This window comes from Parasteatoda tepidariorum, chromosome 11, assembly GCF_982258835.1.
Source record: "Parasteatoda tepidariorum strain Cologne lab strain chromosome 11, Ptep-v5.0, whole genome shotgun sequence".
NCBI classification, from domain to species: domain Eukaryota; kingdom Metazoa; phylum Arthropoda; class Arachnida; order Araneae; family Theridiidae; genus Parasteatoda; species Parasteatoda tepidariorum.
In genome coordinates, this window is record NC_141765.1 from 2,060,913 (window position 1) to 2,077,410 (window position 16,498).

General features: G+C 26.5%; 1 protein-coding gene and 1 long non-coding RNA gene across 5 annotated transcripts in view; one reads left to right on the plus strand and one right to left on the minus strand.

The window, feature by feature from the left end:
- Window positions 1–16,498, plus strand: part of mahj (LisH and WD40 domain-containing protein mahjong) — a 161,543-nt gene that overhangs the window by 136,362 nt on the left and 8,683 nt on the right. For all 4 annotated transcript variants that reach the window (XM_087154784.1, XM_087154786.1, XM_087154785.1 and 1 more), the window contains one exon: window positions 352–429. In XM_087154784.1, coding sequence (XP_087010910.1) covers window positions 352–429 — 78 coding nt within the window. The remainder of the gene's footprint in view (window positions 1–351; window positions 430–16,498) is intronic.
- LOC147801174 (uncharacterized) lies at window positions 4,470–7,941 on the minus strand. Its single transcript, XR_015430346.1, has 3 exons — window positions 7,879–7,941; window positions 6,603–6,679; window positions 4,470–4,580 (listed from the first exon to the last, which is right to left on the minus strand). It is a non-coding gene; the product is annotated as an uncharacterized LOC147801174 (long non-coding RNA).

Genomic DNA, 16,498 nt, shown 5'->3' on the forward strand with positions numbered 1-16,498 from the left:
CAAATTGACAAGAAAAAAATCTGGATTTTAATTGCTTTTTAAATTATATATTTCTGTCATGTGTTAACATTTTAATACATTTGGATATAAATTAAGAAAAAAAGTTTTAAGTAATTAAAAGAAAAATCTAAAATTTACAAAGTCTCTTGTCTCAAGCTGTACAGATATTAGAGAGTCTACAGTATATTATTTAGACAGGGCATATAAATTCTTAATTTAAACATAGCACACTGAACAAAAAATTTCTAGATATGCTAATTTGACTGTGTGTTTCAAATTTCTTTATTAAATAGGAAAAACATTTTTGTTGAAAAAGGAATTTTATTTTACCAAAAATTTTTACTTTTGTAGTATTTTGCTATAAAGATGCACCAGATGAGAGGACAAATTGTTTTTACACGTTTGATGCTTCAGATTACAGCAGTATTGGTAAGAAATCAATTAATGTGTAAATTAATTTTGATATTTATTTGATTGACACTTTTTTCTGATCAACAAAGTATTTTATATTTTTGTCATGCTGGTGAACCTCAGTAACATAAAATCGGTTGAGTCTATCATAATTATTTCATTTTAACCAGATTCTATTTTGTTTGACCTTCATGAAAGCAATTTATTCATTAACAATGCATATGATGTACTTCGTAAATGTATGAAAACAACACTATTATGTACTAAACAAATTAAAATAAGCCTAGAAATGTTTACTAATTTTTCCACTATTTTATGGAAATTATATATTTTATTTCGATCTGAAATAGACTGTAATTGATTTTTGTTTCTTTTTTTATTTTCACATATATTCCAGAAGTGCCGATTCTCTTCTAAGCAATTTATACCAGAAGATGCTTACCCTCGTTAGCAAAATGCTTTTTAAAAAAAGGCACAATGTTTTCTTGTTGAGAGAGTAAATTTTCTGAAGTTTTTATTCAGCAGCATCAGCCATTAAAATAGTAGGTCAAAGAACTTCTTCATTTTCTTCTTCGTCTGAAGTTTAATTATTTTTTTCAGAAATATATGCAATTATGCCTTCTTCAGAAATAGCATCAGCAGTATGATGATTTTCATCAACATTACAAAAGCATGAAAATTATTTTCATTCATGTGCCCTCCTTTTTTCATAACATTAAAGAAGACTCCTCATTTGATTGTGTAACATTTTCTGTAACAATTGTGCTGAATCCACCCTGTTTTAAACAGTTATTGATTGTGTTTGCAGAAATATTTTTTCGTGCTTTTCTAAGCAAAGTCATAGCTTCCAAGAACTTGATCAAAAATTCTGTTTTCTTGTCATAATAGCTAATAATTTTCTTTTCAATAATTCGTTTTCATGTATTGTATTATCCCTTGGTCATATGGTTGGATCTTTGCTGTGGTGTTCAATGATAAAAGTATGCATTTTTTAGCTTTTAATCCAGAGATTTTTCCAATGGGCATTACAATCACATAAACTATAACACATAAACTTTCCAGTCTCTATAACACATACATTTTTCCAGTTCTGATTCTGTCAGAGGGTGGATTAAATTTTTTTTTCGTTAAATAGCAGTGAAATCTTTTTTAATTGTATTTTCTTGTGCGTAATGCTTGTGTAAAATGAGCTGCTTTCTAAAAAGATTTGTATGAAGGTGTTTTTTCTTTATTCTTATGTTGATAACTTGTGATTTTTGATCATAATGATTGATTTGATTTTTTGAATATTTTGTCTCCATTTTCAAGTTTGAAATATTAAGGTTTGACTTTAAACATAAAATCTTAAAATTGCTATTTTTAGTTGTTTTATGTTTTAATAAGAGCTCATTTAATAAATTAGCATATATTTGAATAACATGGCTGCTAAGTTCTAACAATATTTTAATTGATTAATACAAAAAAAAAAGGAATTTTTGTACACTGTGGCATTTTTACATTATAAAATTACGACTATCTTGAGTTCATTAAACTCAAAGGACATGCACTACTTGAAATTGTATTCATTCCATTTATAGAGAAAACTGGACTGTTCAGAACACATCTTACATAAAGTCTTAAATGGTGGATTGAAATGTTATTTTTGAAATCTATAAACTTAGTGAGAAATTATTTCTATAAAACAGCATTATTTTTTAAACTAATCCAGGACCTAAAACAGGTGGATTTTCTACCGTTTATTGATACTTTTCCAGTAATTAACCTAGCAAACACAATACCTTCACAAAAATCTTTGCTGTAAAATCAGTACTTTCACAAAAATCATAATTTTCCTTGCAAGATTGACAACTTCCCAGAAAGAATTTTAAAAAGACAGGAAGTGTAACTTTTTATTAAATGCATGGCCTTTTTGCAGAAAAATAATTGAATACATGTGCATATTTCTTAAGTTCCATGTGCTAGCGCAAGTTGAATTTTTTCAGAATTTAAAAATCACTCATTGTGTTTCATATTCACATGATCTAAAAATCGTCTCATTCCATATTTAAGAGATTTAAAAATAGGTCACGATTCATATTCACAAGAGTTAAAAATAACATTGTGACTCTCTTCGCAATTTAAAAATCACACTTTGCGATTCGTATTCGCACCATTTAATTATCACATAATGTGGAAAAAAAGAGCACTATCTGGGATGAATTCCTAACACTAATAAAATTATTTATCCTAGTACTGCCCATGTCAACAGCTTCTGTAAAAAGATTTGTTTCCCAGATTGAGTTTGGTATGTTTGAAATTGAGGAGCAGTTTTTCTACAAAATCATAAAATTTTCATTTATTGATTCTGCAAAGCAGTCAGATGATCAAGTAGACCGTACTAAGCCTACATGGACTACTTTATATTAATTTATGATTATATGCTGGGAAATAATTTGTATAATGTAAAACTTTTATTTGTTAAAAATAATGGAAGTAATACATTATGACACTTCTCGCAATTTAAAAATCACACATTGCGATTCGTATTCATACGATTTAATTATCACATATCGTGGAAAGAAAGAGCACTATCTGGGATGAATTCCTAAAACTGATGAAATTATTTATCCTCGTACTGCCCCAACAAGCACACGACTTTTGGGCTAGTGAAGGGACAATGTCGGCACACCTAAAGTGCCATTACGGCGGGCTTTTCATCGCCGTATCGGTTCCGTTAATAAAGTGAAATCTGGGCCAGAATGAGGGCCAGTGCATGGCATTTCAGGCAAAGCGACGGCAATCGTTGAAGGACCGGGACTATTTTGTTGCCTCTGGATTGCTTTGCCATTTTTGCCTGTTTAATACCGGGAAAAAAAATTTTTTTCACAGAATGAAGAGAAAATTGCCGTAAAGGCTTTTATTGTACCTTTTGTTTGTCTTTTTTGCCTTTTTATCAAAAGCTGAATATGTTCACTGGCACACGTCGTTGCCTCGCTTGCCGTTAAGGCACCTTAACTGTTGGCTGATTAGAAAACGTCTATGCCGTTTTCGCCCGTATCGCACCTTTATTTCAGGTGCTTAGGCGAACTTCTTTGCCTTATTTGCCGGTGTATCACCCTTAACTCACCTCAAACTCGGTTCAATAGAAAGTTTTAATGCCGTCCTTGCCGGTATCACACCTTTATATCAGATGTTTAGGCGAACTTATTTGCTGATATACCACCCTTAACTCACCTCACACTTGGTTCGATAGAAAACTTTAATGCCATCCTTGCCGGTATCACACCTTTATGTTAGGTGTCGCGGCAATTTTTTTGTCACTTACTTATTTATTAGAGCTCTCCTTAAATTTCAAAGACTTTTTGCTGCATGTTGTTGATAATAATTCTTATTTAAGGAACATAAATTGTTTTCTCTTACTCTACTGATATCAGCTCTAGTAATTTATTGTATTTTAACTTTTTATATTGTAATAAAACAATAACTGCCATTACATGCAAAAAATTTTATGCTAATATAAAAAGCGAAATGGTGGAAAAAATTGTTTAATTTATAATAAATTATCATCCAATGAATCTTCTTACATAATAAAATAAATTTCTTTTCTATTTCATTTTAATCAATTATAAATGCAATAAGTTAAAAGTAGAATCATATAAAAACATTGTGTGTTTAATTGAGTGTTCACATTTTTTTACACATTATGAGGTAAAATTAAATAAAAATTTTATTCTAAGATAAAACATATTGCGACTTAATGTATAAGTTATTTAAGTTATGAAAAAAAAATGAAAATAATTATGTATATTAAACCTACAATTAACTTTTCTTGATAGAAACAAAGCCACAGCCCAGTCATTATTCTTATTTTCAATATTATTCATATTTAATATTGGCTAACTTTCCATTCAATATTATTCATATTCAATAATAGATAAACAAGACATATCATAAATATTTTTAAATATATATATATACTGGGTACCTGTAAATAACACATCAATTTCTATGATTTGAAATAAATAAAGCTGGAATTTCAATATGAATAAAATGCATAAAATTTAAAATAAAACAGGACCTTAAGAAAAGAATATTATTTTATTTCAATATAACAAATCAAAATACAAACAAGTACATAAGTGTACAATAACTTCTTTATAACATCCTATTTCAGAATGAATCTAGTTTTCCTGCAAAAAAGTAACCAATTTATTTTACAGCAGATTTATTAAATAATATGTACAGAAACAAAATATCTAATTAATTTTTGACGCATTTTAATTCTGGGTTAAGTTATAATATCAATTAATTCTAACAATTAAAAAATACTTTTATTGATCCCAGGGAAATATTCGAAGAAAAATTCTATCCAATAATTTTCAACAATTTAGTTTTTCTCTTATAAATATCATACGTTATAGAATTTAATAAAGTTGCTCAAACCACCTGGGTTTTTTTATTATTTACTAGCGAGCATTGATTGTCACAAAAATAAATTTTAGCTGATTGTAACAAAAGGTAATAACAGCACAAAATGAATATTCCAGCTTGTAATAAAACTAAGTATTAATTTTATAAAATTCCATTGTACTTTGTAACATCTATTGCAAATGTGTAAAGTAGCGGATTCATTTGGATTGAAAAAATTGCAGCATCAAATATTAAAACAGCTATGAATAATATCCTATGAATTAACGAAACAACCTGGATAAAACTTCTCTTTACAGTATTATGAAACAATTAATTAGTTTAAAAATAGAGAGAACTATGATTGACTTTAAAAATGTTAAAAGTGGTGACCAAACTTCATTACTGTAAACTCACCTGTTATAAACTATTAATTTTTAAAATGCTTCCCAACCTTATGCTTCCAATGCATAAGTTAGAAAACTAATTGAAGCGGTATATATCGCTTAACAATGCTTATATATTGCATTTTGTAACTACAGATCAATCTGTTTAATAATTGAACATAAAAATGCATTTTAAATAAAGAATTTGATAGCAAAACTTTAATATTTTTTAAATTAGAAAGAATACATTCTCACCAAAATAGTTTGTAGCTATTAATATGTTATGTAATGTTAATATTTTTATTATTTAAACAAAATTTAACTTTTTTACGATTAAGAACTATGAACGAATTTTTTACTTTAATATGTGAAAATATTTTAAGTTTATATAAAATTAAATTATTTAATTAAAAGAAATTTTAACCTCAAGGAAATAAACAAACTAAAGGTTTTTAAACATGTAAAAAATATAAGAAAATTTTTTTAAGATAGTACTTTTAAAATCTGAAAATATGTTATTTGATTAAAATTTCTATCAATTAAAAAAATATATGATCCTTCAAAACTATACTCCATTAAGTATTAAAAGTCATAAGCATAAGCATAAGTTATTAAAATATGCGATAAAGAGGAATGATTTTCTACATTTGTAATGAATTTACAAACTAACTAAAGAATATAAATTTTATGCCATCAAGATAGGTTGGTTTAAACTAAACGGTTTTTTAAAATATTTAAATTTTTTTATACATAAAAAATTTTAATTTGAAGAGAACCAGTTGAAAAAAAAAGTTGAAAACCAGTGAAATATATATATATATATATATATATATATATATATATATATTAAGCATTATAACAGTACATAGCACTTAATAACAGCTATGCAACAATTTTTAAATTTATTTTATAATAAATTTTTACTTTTAAATTTTTAATATTTAAAAATTATGAAAAGAAATTTACATTAAAATGACATGTAAGCTATGATAAAATCAAATCATTTGACTAAAAAAGAAATTTCCCTCTAACAAATCAAGAAATTCTAGTATAGGCATAATTTTTAAAAAAACAAGCTGAAACTTTTTTAAGAAAGTAATAAATTTAGGCGACTAAACAGATAAGATTTTAGGAAAGTACTTTTGAAAATCAAAAACAGGTATTTTGATTAAAAAAATTTTAGATTTAAAAAAAAATATATTTCCTTATAAAATTTTTCCTTTAAAATCATAAAAATTATTTACTAATAATCTGAAAATATTTTAATACAAATTACAGTCGAAGAAATTATTAAAATTGCAGTTCTACATATAGAATATGAAGTAGATTTTCTAATTTTGCTATGAATTTGTAAAATAGATTCCACAAATTATAGAATGGGTACTACTGAGTTAAAATGTAGTTTTATCATGTTCTTACCTTTTCTGTTGGTTCTCGTTCATTCTAGTTCTAGTACTCAGCCATTCTAGTTGATTCACACTGTCGGAATTTCCGGACTTTTCATGAAAGGAAGAAAAATAATTAGAATATGAACAGGGAAAAAACTGTTAAAAATCAACAAAATAAAAATATTAAATTGAAGGGAAAAAAACTGCTTAGAACTCATTTCTATACAATAAGTTCTTTTTTAAATTTTGTTCTCTAATTCAAATTTAGAAAAGGAATAAGATATGAATGGAAAAAAAATCCGGCAAAGTCTATTCAAATTATAGATACTAAAATAGACCAATATATTACTTTTGTCCGGGTTACCCTTAATTTTAGAAAAAAAATTCCTTGCCTTTTCCATTATAATTTCAAAAAATATTTAGATAAATTTTTTGCACTACATAGTAATCATCAGAAATATATGTACATTCAACCGTCAATTAAAGTTACTTTTTTTTTACGGAAAATATGCTTTTCTAAAAATAAAATTTCAATAGGTGAAAGTTCAACAGGAAGAGATTCAAAATAAACAACTCTATAAATCTTAAGATAGAGAATGATATAATATATTAAGAAAAAGATAAATAAGTTTAGATAAATAGTAAAATTTGCACAAGAACTGGAAAAAGAGCTAGAAACAGAAAACTTAATTCTATGAAGAAAGAAAAAATATTATGCTGCAAATATTTCTATACTTAAAAAGAACTTTAAATTTATTTCCACAAAAAAATATTCTTATTTTAAATAATTTAAAAAAATGCAAATATGTTGCAGTAGATTTCTTTTATGGGATAATAAAGTAGATTTTTATCTTAATTACTTTTAACCTCATTGGCTGCATAGTGTTAACGTGAATTTTAGAATGAATTTTATTTCAGGTTTATTGCAAGATTTTTTTCATGTTTTGGCCGAAAATTACTTCATTCCTGACAGTTCCAGCATTTCTGTTTACCTAAAATCAAATTTCTTGTACATTTTGTACACAAAGATATGGGCCAAAAAATTTTTTTTTACCATTCATTATAAATGTAACGTTTAATATAAATGTAACGTTCGTTATAAATATAAAGTTTTTCAAAAATATGAAAAAAGTTTTAAAAGACATTTTAAGAAAATGCTTTTGCAGATTAAATTATGCGTTATTTATTTAAAAAATTTAAAAATGTCTTAAAAAACATACTTCAATAACAGTAAAGTAATTTCCTAATTTTATTAAAAATTTAATCCTAAATTTTACCCTTAATATAAAGATTTGAGATGTTCTTACCTTTCATCTTGACCTTTCTTCCAAAAGATTTTTCTTATAGTATTTCCATCCATGAAAAAAAAAAAAAATTTTAACATTAATAAAAAGCAATTACAAAGCAACAAAAGCAAACTTAGAAAGACAGTTTTTCCACTTAAGAAAGTGTGAGACGAGTTTTAGATTGTTAAACGTTTTTAATTTAAAAAACTCTGATCAGAAAATTATTAAATTTAAATTATACGATAAACTAATAAAAAATTAGAAAATGTTAATACCATTTTTTTTCAGAAGTTTTATTTGAAGCAAAAGGTGAAACGAGGCCGTCATTACATAGTCCTGGTAAAAAATGACTACCGATTTTTTTAATAAATTAAATAAGGTAATTAAACTAAGTAAGTAAATTAATTTAAATAATTATTAAATTAAAAACTTTTTAAAAAAATAAAGAAGCATTTGATTTAAATAGCTATAGAAAATCATTTTTCTATTGTTAGGATTAATGGAACTTATAATTCATTTTAAAACTAAAATGGTAACTTACATGCTAATCTTACGAAGAAACATTCTTGTAGAATATAAAGATTAAAAAATATAATTACTAAAAACTAAATAAAGAAAATAAAAACAAACTATTTGTGAAAAATTAATAAATAGTGTACTGAAAATATAACATGAGCTAAAGAATAAAAGTTTACTTACTTGTCCTTAGTCTGTTGTGTATCGCATTCCTGCAATAAAACAGAAAGGAGACCTCTTTTGAAGTTGACCATTTCCATTATTTATCCCCTTTTTTTCAAATTGTTTGGCGACCATTGAATCTTTTGGCGTCTGGGGTAAGTGGACCACCTGGTTGAAGAGACTTTTTCTTAGAATCGGGGGAGGGGGTTTAAAATGCTAAGCGTTCGCTTTCCCCTCTCTTTTTCCCTTAACTTGAAGGATTGGAAACAAGGTCACTTAAATGATTCTTTTTAAAAATACGTGTCCTGTGATTTCAGACAGTAAAATGTCCTCAAATTAAGATCAATATTTATTTTTAAATTATTAAAAACAATTTCTGGTGTTATAAAGGAAAAGTAAATTAAATAACAAAAACATTTAGTTAACTACCAACGATAAACGAACTCTCGAAATTAAATAATTGCATTAGGTCAAAACTTATTTGTATGCTTTTTTTTTTCAGAAAAACTTTAATACTTCTACACTTGAAAATAATGCTTACATAAATGTTTTGACTTGCTGTGCAGAAAAATAAAATCCTGTTTCTCTATAAGATTAATATGTATTATTAATATATATTATTAACTCTTTCTATTAAGGAATTGTTCCATGCGAAAATTAAAAAAAGAAAAACAGGGAGTCTCTGACTCCCCCCGTTTCCGATCACCTACCCGCGTAATTGTTTCACTTAAATCCTTGTTTTATTTTTTTCCCTTAAAAAGCAATATTTTAAACTGAAACGCTGAACATTTTGCTTTTAAAATGTACAAGTGAAGTAGCGTTATGTAAGAATGTTTTGTTAAAATGCTAATCGTAACGAATTCGAGGACTACCTCAACTTGAAAATTATCATCTGCACTTTAAAGAAGATTTGACCTAAGGAATACAGATTGTGTATTAGAACAATAAAACAAGAAAAATTGCTGAGAAATTATTTTATTTGTTGACGAGAATTTTAACAGTTTAAACTGAGAATACTTTTTATCGTTAGGTTTATTTATTTTTAAAAATGTCAATTTAACTGTTAAGATTTATATCTTGCAACATGCAAATTCCTCTCTCTCTCTCTCTCTCTTTCGCTACTCTTAATTGACAATTCAGTGCGAGCTTACAAAATTAAAAAAAAGGCAAAGATCTCCTGACGAAAAAATAAATTTTCTGCAAAAATGAATAAACAGTCAATATTTAAAATATACCTGAAAAAATTCACGAATGAACACTTAAATTAGCAATGACTTTCAAATAAATTGGAATTTGAAAGAAAATTCGTTTTAGGTTTACATATAAAAATGTTTTTTTTTTTTAGCTCATCGAATTTTAACTGCATAATTACATTTAAGTGGAGAATACGAAGAAAAAAATTCGGTAAAATTACGGAACTGTATTGACATTTCTGGTTTAAAAAAAATAAAAAATAACTTGGGTAATAAAATTAAAATATATCCTGTATTTAAACCATTTATTTGATAAATTTTCTATTCAAATTGTAAGGGTTTAACAGAAATTCTGGTTTTCACAAATATAGTTCTTATTACCACACATTTAGTAGAAAATACATAACTGAACAGTTAATTTTATTGAATAAAGGCCTATAAGAAGAAAATGTTCTTAGCTAACATGATTATTTACCATATTTTACCAAAATTTAACAAACATTATAAAATTTTATTTTATTGTTAACCTAAAACATTACCAAAACTCTTTGGTTAAAATTATCGAGTTTTTTGGTGTTTCCATAGAGCTAGAATTATGGTAAATTTAGCAATATTTTGGTAGTTTTGATCATACATTTTCTCATCTTACAGATCATCCAAATATAGTATTTTTTCTTACAAGTATAAGAGTTAATAATACTTATTATCGAATGTTAAATTTTCTCTGTATTTTTTTCTATAAACCATAGTAATTTCAAATTTTAAAATCTTGTTGTTTTTGCTCAGAAAAAGAAAATTTCAATTCTGTAGCGGAATTTTTGTGTCCTGCAGAGCGGCTCATACGATATTTTTTATCACTAAGTGTAGGAGTTAATAGTTCTCAAACAAATTATCGATCATACATTTTCTTCATTCCATCGTAATCCCTGTACACTTCTCTACAGTCCATTGTAATTTGATTTTTCTAAATCTTGTAGTTTTTGCTCTACAAAACCAAATACAGATAATAAAAAGTAGATTGAAGTTGGCAATGGCGCATACGGCATTAATTTAACTCCGTTGGCTACGCCCTAACGATTTTTTAATTTGGAAAGAAACGCATGGTATGGTAACGTATTATTATTTCTCTACTCAAAGAATTAAGGAGTTTTCCTCCCTAAACATTGCCCGTTCATAAATTTTTCTGTATTAGTTCAAAATTAAATAAAAACTGAGTACATTAATTATTTTTTCCTTCTGAACTTTTTTGCTAATTTAAGAAATGAAATACGGTTAGAAGTTTCTGAGTTAACTCATAAATATTAAGACACTAAAAAATTTAAATGCATGAATTACAAAAGATCTAACTTTAAATGCATTTGTGTCCAGATGAGAGAAGAACTGAATTTTAATAATTTATGAAGATGCGAAATAAGAAGATTTAACAATTTAATTACCGTTAATTTTTCTTTTATAGTTTTCTTTTTATATTTTAGCTTTCTTCATTATTGCACGAACCACGAAATATAGTTAATTAAGTAAGTTACCGATTTATTATATCAATTGTTAAAATTATGGCAGGTTGAAACTGATTTCTCGCTTTATAATATTTTAATGTTAATTTTAATTTAAATAATGTTAATTTTAAAACACATGAATGAGAATGAATTTGATTTATTTTAATCATTTACAAGCTCTGGACTGTTCAGATGCAAGGAGTTTCAAAATCCAAAAAAGTGCAAAGAATTATGATGCTTTGTTGTACTTAAAAAGCATAAAAAGCGACACTCTCTCCATTTTTAACAAGTTATATTACTTATCAAATAAGACCTTGATATTAAATCAAAAAATATTTTTCTTTAAAAATTAGAGTTTATTTATATATTTATTTTTCATTTACTTTTGTAATTTCCCACATCTGGTTGAAAGATTTTTGTTAGATACATTTTAGAAACAGAATTTTGATCTGTAAATGACTTTTACGGTGTATTGCTTTTCGTAATCTGCGAAATATGAGAATTTTGCGTTTTTCTGTTATATTTTTGCTTATTTATTTTTTTAGAAAAAAAAATAAACAGTTCAATGAAAAACTTATTACGAACAATTGAACATAATAGTGGTTTTATGAAAATGTTAAATAATAATAATCGTCAGCAATATAAGGAAAGAAATTAAAACTGAAATTGATGATAGGGGAGATCGATTCACAGCATAGAAAAATAACAAAATATTGGAAAAGTCTGAAGTTCTCAAGAACTGACCCCCAACAGGGTGGGATGTGAGAAACGCATAACCGGATATCGTTAACTTCTCAAGTTACCATACACTAACAAAGAGAGGAAAGGGATCTTTTTTTGAAACAGCTACATTCCATCACCTATACTCGTCCCCCTCAAAGCAAACTTTAACTTCTTAATTCTAAAATAAAGGTCTTTACTTCTTTTACTAACAAATATTTTAATATCATGAAGGGCACACAAATACACTTGCAAACTCCTTTTTATTCCTGAAATTTTATTGCATAAAATTGACCATTAAAATTCTTATGATTCTCTTTTTGATATTGACTTTACATTTAATACATGCAGTAAAAATAAAAAAAAAACGCTAGTTCTTACAACGTACAAAAGTGCTTGCATTACAAACTGCTAATTTTAGTGCAATCATTACTAATAATAATTCAAATTATTATAATTTTATCGAAAACTATTTAAAACAGCACTAAATCGATAATTAATTATTATGATGGGTCGCTCCTGGGAAAGCAACCCCCCTGTGCAAGGAAGGGACAGTGAGTAAACTTTGTTTTTGTTTTTACGAAAATAATTCGAAACAATATTTTCATTTATGGTTTGTTATAGTAGTGTAAAGATTAAAGTGTTAAAATTCTGAGTAGGAAACTTAAATCCTTTAATTTTCTATTAAGATATGTTTACTGGACTGTTCGAAATTGATTATATGGGGAAATTTATTTGAGCTAAGTCAAATAAAGAATGAATAAGTTAATACGGCAAAAAAATTACTCAGCGTAAATTACTCAACGTTGAATTACAAGTTCTTCAAAATTAATATTCTACAAAAAATATGAATATCAAAACATTTTTTTTTCCACAAAATAAAGAGTAAAAATTTAATTTAACTATGTCCTATTAGTTAAACTTCTTTATTCCTACTATAATTGCGAAATTTATTATATTTAACTGTAAGTAAACTAAGAATAAGTTACTAGATATCAGATATTATTGATATGAAATTTCATTGAAAGATTGGTTTGAACTGTTTTCTAAAAACAGAATTAATCCAAATAAAAAAGATTATTAAAATAAAAAATTAAAAAAAGTATGTGTTATTAAGAGAAAAAAAAATATACTATACAATTACAATTTTGTTAATAAAATAATTAATGAAAGTTAAAGAATACTATAAGTTTAATAACATGAGAGAATTGTAAATGCACTTTTCCAATCACTGGATACCCATTGATCATTTTTTTTTTCTTGGATAGATTTTTTATAAGGTCGTCATAATTTACAAAAGGTGTCTAAATTAATTTTTATCCTTATGTCAGTCAATGGGCCAAATTGATATTTAATTCCAGCCAATATACGTTTCGTAGAACAATACAAAATTCTTTTCTTCCTTCAGTATTAATGTTTATATAATAACTGCTGCCAAAAAGGAGAATAATAGTTGTGTATAAGTTAACTATAAAAAGATTATAAAATGCTTTAAAGTAATTTAATGTAACACTATTAAAAATACGCTCTGGTGAAAATAAAAAGAAAAAACTCAGTCTGTAAAGCAATGAATTATAAGAATTTCAAAAATTATCTTTTTATTTTTTATTATATCATTTCGAGATGCTTTTTGATTTTCGAGATGCTATCATGACTTTTTTCATGACTCTTAGAATTCTTTACTTAAGATAATAGTGTTGAAGTTTTCGATTAAATTGGTCTAATCGAAAAGTGCGAACGCATGAGAACCTAGAATAATGACATTAACACTGACCATTCCTAAAAATTTCTTTTTATATGAAGTTGGAAAAATAAACTGCATTGCTAAATTAACGTGAAACGAGCAGATATTAATAAATTTCCTTCTCTGTCAGAAAACTGAAAAGGTCCCTGACACCGCCACTGTTTTGGGGTTTACAACTTAACGTTACATTTTATCAAACACTGTTAGATTTAGAAACTTCACATTACGAAGATATGTAGGAGATTGAACGGAGATTACAATGGAATTAAAAAATAATTCTAAAATTAAGTCAAGATTATTTTTACTCTTAAACTTGTTAGAAAAATAACACGTGGGCCGCTCTATGGCTGCAAGAATTCAGTTGCAGAAGTTAAATTTGGTATGCTGAAAGAGTCAAATTTAGTTTATAACCGTAGCATAGAGTCATTATTTCCTCTTAGAAACTCTTATTTGTTTGAAAGTTATTACAATTTAAAAGGTTCTTTTTAATTTTTTCTTTAACTGATAAATATTTAACGATTGTTGTGGAAAAATTTTTCATTTACGCGATTTTCATAATATCCCTCTTGACTTTATTAAAAATAATAAAAATAAAGAAAAAAAAATATATAGAAAAAGATTAGGTGTTGCCAAATATAAAACTTCGACATTTCATACCGACATTTGAAAATATATATAGAATAAAGAGAAATAAGAATTGTTTCCTATATGATCTGTTAACAAGAAAAAATTACTTCTAATTTATTAATTCTTATTGTGTCGCGCATTCTGCCTTTCTAAATGTAATATTTTTAAGCACAGTTATTTATTATTCAAATCCAGCTATCCTTTTTATTTTGTTAAAATTAACAAGTTAATATAATGAACTTAAATAAAAGTATAATAATTTTATATTAAACAAATAATTTTTAATCGACTTTTCAGGAAAAAACAAACTTTTAAGAACATTCTTGAGAAAGGTTTGTACCCAATGCCTCTAGTTCTGAGAGAAAAAAAAAAACGATTTTGCGCGTGGGCATAAACTGCTTTTTCCATAGAACATCTTCAATGCGTAATAACTCTCGGCGAGACCGTTTTTCCTTATTTTTCATTTGTCAAAACTTAGTAATCCTTAAAATACAACTGCTGGCAATCCAATCGTAATTTTTATTTAAAAAAGTAGAAGAAAACGATTTGTACTTGATCTTCAATTATTTCAAACTTGATGAACGAGAATCAACTACAGGGATTATCGAGCGTAGCGAACAGGTGACGGTGCCTCCATGTAGAAAACAAGGATACATAAAAATAAATTGTGTCGAACAACTATTATCAGTAAGCGTATGATTAATATTTAAAATCGCCCCTAAAAAGGGACTGTAGAAGCTGATCAATTGATAAAAATTTATCTGCTGCAGTCAAGGTATAAATTATCGTCACAATCTGAAAAACATTTAATATATTTAAATATTTGCATGTTTACGAACTATGATCTGTTTTTGATTTTTTTTTTAAATTAACGTCAATCTTTAGCCGGATTTTAATAAATTAATTCTAAAAGAACTGCACTCTTTAAAAAGTAGGTATAAAAACTGGATTCGTTTTGTACTATGAAAATTGCCAAGTCGATTCGGCAGCATGAAATACTATTTCATTTTTCGCCAGTTTATGGTTAAAAGAGCTCCACTTAGTTCTAATTACATAATCATTCAATTTTGTCTAAATAGTTATGCCTTTTCTAAAATATTGATTTGCAAATTGACCGTAAATTTAAAACTATACCAACAGTTTAATTGGGCAAACAGATAAAATTTCGGTTCTCTTACCGTTATTTTCATATTTCAGCCATATTTCTGCTATTGTTTCCTAAGATTTAAAATACAGCACAATTTTAAAATTTGTTAACCCCAAAACCCCTTGTGAGAAAAAACAATGTTTTTAATTCATGTATAGGAAACATTTTGCAAATGACGTTTGAAAATGGATAAATGTGCGTTTATTATTTTGTATTGTTATGTTTCTTTCATTTTTCTACAACTAGGGAACATTATTGGAGAATGAGTAATTTTTCACACAATGCATTTTTATTTAAATCTTATATCGACTTCATAGAAGAAAAAATCGGTAACTTTTTTTAAATCATGCTATAACTTTTGTATTTTTTCCAGCTTTAAATACGATGCTATTTTGATTAACACTTGAATTGAAGTATGTGATGAATGTAAGTGTAAAGAAAGATTGAAACAGAGAAATTTAATGTTTAATTTTGTCTAATTTGCTATTAAGAGAATTGAGTTTTAAAATAAAACTCAATAACGCAATTCTGGTTTTAAATAACTATTCCGCTATTTAATTGGTAAAGGCAATATGCAGTAGAACATTTTTTTATTTATGTCACATTTTATGCTAGAATAAATAGTTCAGACCCTTGCCACACATGAATGATAGATTTGCTTTTTTTTAGTAAGCAGAAACTTTTGTTGGAGGGTTGTCCTTGGGTGGGGGAGGGATATGGTTTCCGCAGAGTCCGCGGGGGGTTATGTCTCGACTCATTCGCTGGACAGAAGCCGTACCGACTGTCATTCTGTATAAATTGGCGAAATTCTATCAAAGTTAAAAGAAAGGCAACCCTACAAGACCCGACACTTTATATTTTCTGCCATCTATCGGCAGGAATCGAAAACACGTCTAAAGTAAAAAATAAAAAAAACAGCGCCATCTATGAATTGCATTCAAAACAGTTTTTTTTTTTTCCTTAATGTATATAAACTATTTTAAAAATAAATATAATACTGCATGAAAAAATATTTTTGTTATGCGAATAAAAAATA